The 7,456-nt window shown below is 39.8% G+C and overlaps 1 protein-coding gene across 1 annotated transcript; it reads right to left on the bottom strand.

Annotated features, from left to right (window-relative positions):
- Positions 1 to 5,671: 5,671 nt before the first annotated feature.
- LOC110932391 (acylsugar acyltransferase 3-like) lies at positions 5,672 to 7,016 on the bottom strand. Its single transcript, XM_022175730.2, has one exon. It carries the CDS (start codon positions 6,988 to 6,990, stop codon positions 5,713 to 5,715), a length of 1,278 nt encoding a protein of 425 aa, XP_022031422.1. The 5' UTR covers positions 6,991 to 7,016; the 3' UTR covers positions 5,672 to 5,712.
- Positions 7,017 to 7,456: the final 440 nt, after the last annotated feature.

Genomic DNA, 7,456 nt, shown 5'->3' with positions numbered 1-7,456 from the left:
TTTACAAACACATTGGATCAATTAGCAACATACGTCTCCGCATACTATCGGTTTCGTCGAGCAATAATAGCAGTTAATCAATCCATGATAATTACCAATACTAGCAAGATCCTATCATGTCACTTTAACGTCATAGCCGATTCATCATAATCTTTTTTTTTAAACTATCATGCTAAATAAATAACTATTCCTTTTATTTCACCTACACCGATCCCATCTTTCAACAACCATAATCAAGTTCACCCAACCTATTCAAAGATCATCACCAACAGATCAATTATATACAGCCAAACTCAAAACATATTCAAGGATCAAATAATTATCAGCGGCACATGCTTGACAAAAAGATAATGACAATATCATCATTGGAGAGATAACTGTTATCATATCACCATCACGTGCAGCTCAAAAGAAGTAGCAAACATATGAGATTCTTGGGGGATCTCTATTGGGCCGACATACATATAATGGGTGGCAACTTAGGAGAATAATTAATTCATCATCACAAAACTTCACATGATCTAAAGACATTTACGTGGAACTTGGGCAACAACTATATGCATTCTAAATTCTTATTGGACCTCACAAAGTAGTGGGATGACAACCTATTCTTATTGGACCTCACAAAGTAGTGGGATGACAACTTGATCAAATCACATGCAATATTCTAATCAAAGCATTGAAACATTTAATTCAAATCACCAACACATGTATATCCTACCCAACCTAATATATGTTTAGTTTCTTAATAGAATAATATAACTACATCATACAATTTTATATCCCCTCCCATCATCAACAGATCGTGTACGAATACATAATGTCAAGCCACACATCTTGCCTAATAACATAACAAGATATACACACACTCAGGTCTCATAAAATTCGCATATAGTTCCTAGGATCATGCTCCAATCTAACACACCAATACATGTTCACATATAATTAAAATAATCAACAAGTTAGACAAACAAGAGAGAATGCTAACCGGTGATGGTGATCTCGACTGGGGGGGGGGGTGTTTCTACTGCCGTGCACAAACTTGGAAGAATAGGGTTTTGTTTTGAGTTCTTGTGATAAACTACGTATACATATCTAATACTAATTTGGGCGGTTCACTTATGGCCGTAATAATGGGCTTAAGCCCACCTAATTGGGCTGTCACAATTAAAGGTAGGTTGCTGCACATTGGGCCGACTTTAATTAATCAGTTTCTATTGGGTTTCTATTGGGCTACGGACCGATTTTAAACTAATTAGTTTATGTTGGGCTACGAGGGTTTAGGGTGCGGCTCACTCGAGCAAATATCACCAAAATGTGGCCCAAAACAATTGCGGTCAAAAAGAATACAATTATACGGCTACCAAATCATACGGGCACGGAACGTGTAACACTTTGAAGAGAAATATCAAGGAGTTAAAATCACGAGATTACACGTTACAAACCTTAAAAGTTCGGGTTGTCACAGCAAACCCGACGGCGCAAACCCTAGAACTTACGAGCCGTAACCAGAGAATAGGTACGGGTCATAAATAAGTCAGCGACGACGGCAGCAACAACAGATCAAGATCTCTCGTCCAGCTCTCTCTCCCTCTCCTGCGATAACCATGTGAACCGTGTATTTTACTGAACCTTTGGCTCTGATACCACTTGTTAGGGGTATCGGATCAGAGTAGGCTCGAGCGGAAGCGGAACAAACACACACACACACTAGCAGAAAATAAAGAACACGAGAATTTACGTGGTTCGGTCAAGGTGACCTACGTCCACGGGCTGCAACTAGGGTTAGGATTTTATTACTGAGGTGATACGAATTACAAAGATCCTATCAACTATTTATAATACCCAAATTAGGGTTTACAACTTGTTGACCAAGAAACCATAAAATAGGAAACCGGATATCAGACTTAACAAAAAACTAGCGCATATACGTATCTGTTCCATATTCCATATTAGCGCATCTCGCAATAGTAGCAATAGATTAGAGCATCTATCATCTATTAGAGCATCTGTCACAATTAGAGCATCTGTGAACAATAGATGCAATAGATTAGAGCATCTATCATCTAGAGCATCTATTAGAGCATCTATGAAAGAGTAGTGCATCAAACAATAGAGCATATGCAGATGCTCTATTATGTTCCTGCATTCCTGCAAAGCCTTCATATCTAACAATCTCCCACTTGGAGGCTTTGCATAAACCACAAAGTCTATCCAAGTAAACCTATCACCGGTTCAAGTCTTTCAAGCCTCCAGTTCCCAAGAACAAGCTAAGACTTCAGTCACATCCAAACCGCCTAGTTGCAACCACACTCTCATCAAATACCTGAGAGACCAGTTGAAGCTCCCACAAGCTCCAACCCAGCCATGACTGAAATCGTCACTGACCCATCCTCTGTCTCAACCGGCTTGCACGATCCACCAGCTCCAAAGATACACCGAGAATCAATACCACTCTCCACATTTTGCAAACCATTTCCAGGAGAGCATTTTTCTACAGTTGGTATCTTCGTCTTCAAAACCCAATGTTTCTTTGTGATTGTACCCGGAACACGACCCGTGCTCCCACTATCACCAAATCCCCTGACTGGCTTAAACTTAGACACCCGACCACATTCAACTGACATCCCCAAAGCATTAGGATTCAAGTTCGCAAATTGAACCCTCTCCCGCTTACTAGATTCAGTGAACCAGACTTTATGTTGTACAGGGACGGCTACTCCCTCAGCAGGTATCTCAACTAGATACAACGATCCTCGTCTCCTCCCACAGGCAACAACAAGATTTCCATCAATCACCTTCCACTTCCCACCACCAAACTTAACATCTAGTCCCTGTTTATCCAGTTGACTAACAAAAATAAGTTTCTTCGTTAAACCTGGAATTACCCTGACGTTCTTTAAGTTCCATGTAGTGCCCAGTGGAGTCTTCAGATTGACATCTCCCATACCCGTAACATTAAGAACATGAACGTTAGCTAATCGTACCTTTCCAAAGTCTCCTTTTTTTCAAATTCACCATCGTCTCCCCGCTATGCATGGCGTGAAACGAAGAACCAGAATCCATAGCCCAAGAATCTATAGACTCTTCACAGCAAACCAGTACGTCACCATCAGATTCATCTGACACAACACTGTTTACATGCTGCTTACCATCCTCTTTCTTAGGATCAGGACACTCGTTTTTAACATGCCCTTTTTCACCACAGTTCCAGCACCTCACATTCTTCCCAGCTTTAGACAAGCTTTTCCTACGACTCCCACTGCTTCCGTTTTTACCTCTTCCCCTACTAACACTGAGCATACCAGAAGTAGATCCTCCACTAGTGTTCCTCCGGCGAACATCTTCACCCAAAACACTATCCCGGACCCGATCAAACTTCAAATTTCCAGTTCCAGCAGTTTCAGTGACCGTTGTCACAAATCCTGACCAGCTATCAGGTAAGGAAGATAACAAAACCACAGCCTGAGTGTCATCATCTAACTTCATGCCCACAGTTGCTAACCTGGACAAAATTGAATTGACTTCGTTAATGTGATCAGCAACTGAACCGCCCTCGCTCATCCTCATATTAAACAGTTCCCTCATCAAGAACACCCTATTACCGGCAGACGGCTTCTCATACATATTTGACAGAGCTGCTAACATATCACGAGCAGTTGTTTCTTTCATGATATTAAATGCAACACTCCTCGTCAATGCCAGTGTAATTTTACCTCTTGCCTTTTTGTCCTTTGAGTTCCAAATTGCCTCGGCAGCTTTATCCATTCCAGTAGGTTTTTCTTCCAGTACCACATCCAAATCGCATTTACCAAGCAACGCCTCTATTTGCATTCTCCAGCATGCAAAATCAGTACCGTTGAACTTCTCGATTCAGAACTTCCCGTCTTCAGCCATAGCAAACGAGAAAACCAGAAAAAACCACAAGGAACCAAGCAACCGAAACCCTAATCGCCAAACACCCTAAAACCACCAGATCTGCAACAGCAAACCCGACGGCGCAAACCCTAGACCTTACGAGCAGTAACCAGAGAATAGGTACGGGTCGTAAATAAGTCAGCGACGACGGCAGCAACAACAGATCAAGATCTCTCGTCCAGCTCTCTCTCCCTCTCCTGCGATAACCATGTGAACCGTGTATTTTACTGAACCTTTGGCTCTGATACCACTTGTTAGGGGTATCGGATCAGAGTAGGCTCGAGCGGAAGCGGAACAAACACACACACACACTAGCAGAAAATAAAGAACACGAGTATTTACGTGGTTCGGTCAAGGTGACCTACGTCCACGGGCTGCAACTAGGGTTAGGATTTTATTACTGAGGTGATACCAATTACAAAGATCCTATCAACTATTTATAATACCCAAATTAGGGTTTACAACTTGTTGACCAAGAAACCGTAAAATAGGAAACCGGATATCAGACTTAACAAAAAACTAGCGCATATACGTATCTGTTCCATATTCCATATTAGCGCATCTAGCAATAGTAGCAATAGATTAGAGCATCTATCATCTATTAGAGCATCTGTCACAATTAGAGCATCTGTGAACAATAGATGCAATAGATTAGAGCATCTATCATCTAGAGCATCTATTAGAGCATCTATGAAAGAGTAACGCATCAAACAATAGAGCATATGCAGATGCTCTATTATGTTCCTGCATTCCTGCAAAGCCTTCATATCTAACAACTACAAACAAACAAACAAAACCACTTTGATTTCACTATGCATCTGTATGTGTGTGTATACGTACGAAAATGAGTGAACAAAACATACCGGCTACTGAAAAAGTGAATAGGATAGCCAGGCGATGTGTCACAAGCCATGGTAAGTCAACTTCAAGAGAGCAGTATTGTTGTTTGCCTTTTATATCGGGTTTACGTACGTTTCTTGCTAGCTTCAAGCTCTGGCAATGAAGTAGTTACACTATTAACTGCCTCACCACTAACACCTCTCACTTCAAATCTCAACTTCACCGGATTTGCGTCCATCTACTAATCCCTTAAACTGATTGGCACTCTATTTTCTAGGTGACACAGTCTAGCTAAGTATCTTATCCATTTGCTTGTTTGTGTGAGCCTCTTGGAACCATATGTGTTGTTAGGAATTGACTTCGAATTCGACAAGAAGGTCATCTAAGCTATTATTGGGGAAACATTTGCGATATCGAAGTGTTGTATAGTGTTGTTAAGTCATGTCCAAAAAAATGTCAATAAGAGAGCTAGGATACTGCACATATCACAAAAGGAGATGTCTTCTTGGATGGTAGGGAGATCGCGAGGAGCCGATACGATGGCAAACCATATCCTAGCCCTAGACGACATATGTTGTCGGCAAACTATATCCTAGCCCTAGACGACATATGTTGTTGGCAAACCATATCCAAAGCCTAGATGGCATATGTTGTCGTTGTTAAGATTAGTAGAGGAGGTACAATGGAAAATTCTTGCGTAGTTGGGGTCATCCCAATAGCTACTATTTGAGGTTGTGGGACGCTGCAAATGCTTATCGATTTCACCAATCAACTAAGTGTTAGACAACACTTTAAGCTATTCCTTCAAAATAAAACTTCATTATTAATAATTCAAAATAAAACTTCATTATTAATAAAATGTGAGACCTGAATTGATTCTTTTAATTTTGTTTTTCAAACTTACCTTGGAAAACAATTTATAAAATGGTACACAATAAAAACATAAACCGATCTTCAAATGTGTTGAGCATATGTAAGAAGCTCTTTATCATTTTCAAAGATAGCCATTTCATCTTCTTCCAACTGCACTGTCACTTCTATACCATCTCCACACGCGGTATCCATCAAGATGAAATAACTTCCCGGATGCACTACTCGTAACATCACCCGATCGGGCTTTCCCCACCCGAAATCCACTTGGTTATACGGCAACCTACACATGCCCGTAAACGTGTAGTTTGGACATCCATTCATAAACACCAAAACTGATTTTTCCAAAACTTCACCCAACTCTTTCATATCTCTTACTCCTTGTAGCTCCACAATCTCTTTTCTCAAACTAGTAATCACCTGGTCCAACTCGATCTGACCCGAATCCATCTTCTCTACAAACACCATGACAGACAAGTTGCCTACCGTTAGTTTAGTAAAATCTTTACTGTCTTTATTCCTCAAATTCACTACTTGAAACAAGTTTGATGGATGCAAACAACCTGATTTTGTTGTGGCAGCTCCCACTGCACATTTAAAGAGTAGAGATGTCAACGATTCGACTCGCGTAGGGTTTACTGGAGCAATACCACCCATCGCGTTAATCGTCTTCTTTAATTCGTTAAGTTTCGAATTAGGGAACTTGAATATTCTATTTGCATACTCAACCTTGCATGTACCCATAACTTGGTAGTCAGGAATATTAAAGTTACTTTTAGGTAAAAATACAAAACTAGGGTTTCTTGGCGATTCGCCACGTGTCAAAGCGGCCCAGTGGTTACACAAGTTGAGCGTGGTGACCCCGTCCGCGATCTTGTGCGATACAGACACGGTTAGTGCGGCTCCACCACAGGTGAAATGGTTAAGTTGTACCTCCATCATGTTATGGTTATCTAGACCTTTAGGAATGAGTTGGTCTAGGGTTTTGTCTTGCTCTTTCTTGAGAAGGAAGTAATCTAATGGACTGTCGATAGACGCTTCCAAGAACTTGACCCCTTCATCGTTACAGGCGATGTGATCTGCGGAAGGTGATTGGAACCTACCCGCGAATGGATAGTATTGTGTTAAACATTGTGACAATGACTTCTTTAGGATGTTGGTATCACTATATTTGTAGTTTTGGTAGAAGAAAATCAATGGCATGTGAGTGTGGTGAGCAAAGTAATCAATTAATGAAAGTTTGTGAATTTTGAGGTGAGGAGGTGTTGGTGATAATGGTTTGATGGTTTCTTGAGATATGATGGTGTGAAGTTGCCTAATTTTCCCAAATCTTTGGAGCTTTGTCATGATGACTTTGTTCATTATTGATCATAACAAGATTGTAAGATGAAAATATATATATATATATATACACTTTACTTTTGGTGGAGGTTTCATGTTTAGGTGATGAATATTTATCTAATAATTTATTTGATTGTTTCAATTCAATAAAATAAAATAAATACAATTAAAAGTCTTTATCAAATGATAAATACAAAAGCTAAAGATATAAATGGAATCGTTTTATTATCATATGGCCGGATTGGGTGTTATACACATTATTTCTTTTGAGTTTTGAGAAATAATCAACGCGGTTAGGATTTACATACCATAATATGTTTGGATGGTATGGATCAATCATTTTAATTAACGAACTAAAAATATTATTAGGTTTGTAAACGAACTAGAGGAACACTGTTGTTACGTTATTTATTTATGTTTTTAGTATCTAAACTTTGATTTCTAGTTTGAGGGTATTTTTGTTATTTTCTATTATGCAAGGGGTATG

The sequence above is a fragment of the Helianthus annuus genome, chromosome 3 (genome assembly GCF_002127325.2).
Source record: "Helianthus annuus cultivar XRQ/B chromosome 3, HanXRQr2.0-SUNRISE, whole genome shotgun sequence".
Taxonomy (NCBI): Eukaryota; Viridiplantae; Streptophyta; class Magnoliopsida; order Asterales; family Asteraceae; genus Helianthus; species Helianthus annuus.
Note: the sequence above shows the minus strand (reverse complement) of the source record. Positions and strands in the feature narration are given on the sequence as shown.

Bases quoted from the DNA above. Each gene is read 5' to 3' on its own strand.
- LOC110932391 (XM_022175730.2), bottom strand. From the start codon at position 6,990: ATGAACAAAGTCATCATGACAAAGCTCCAAAGATTTGGGAAAATTAGG.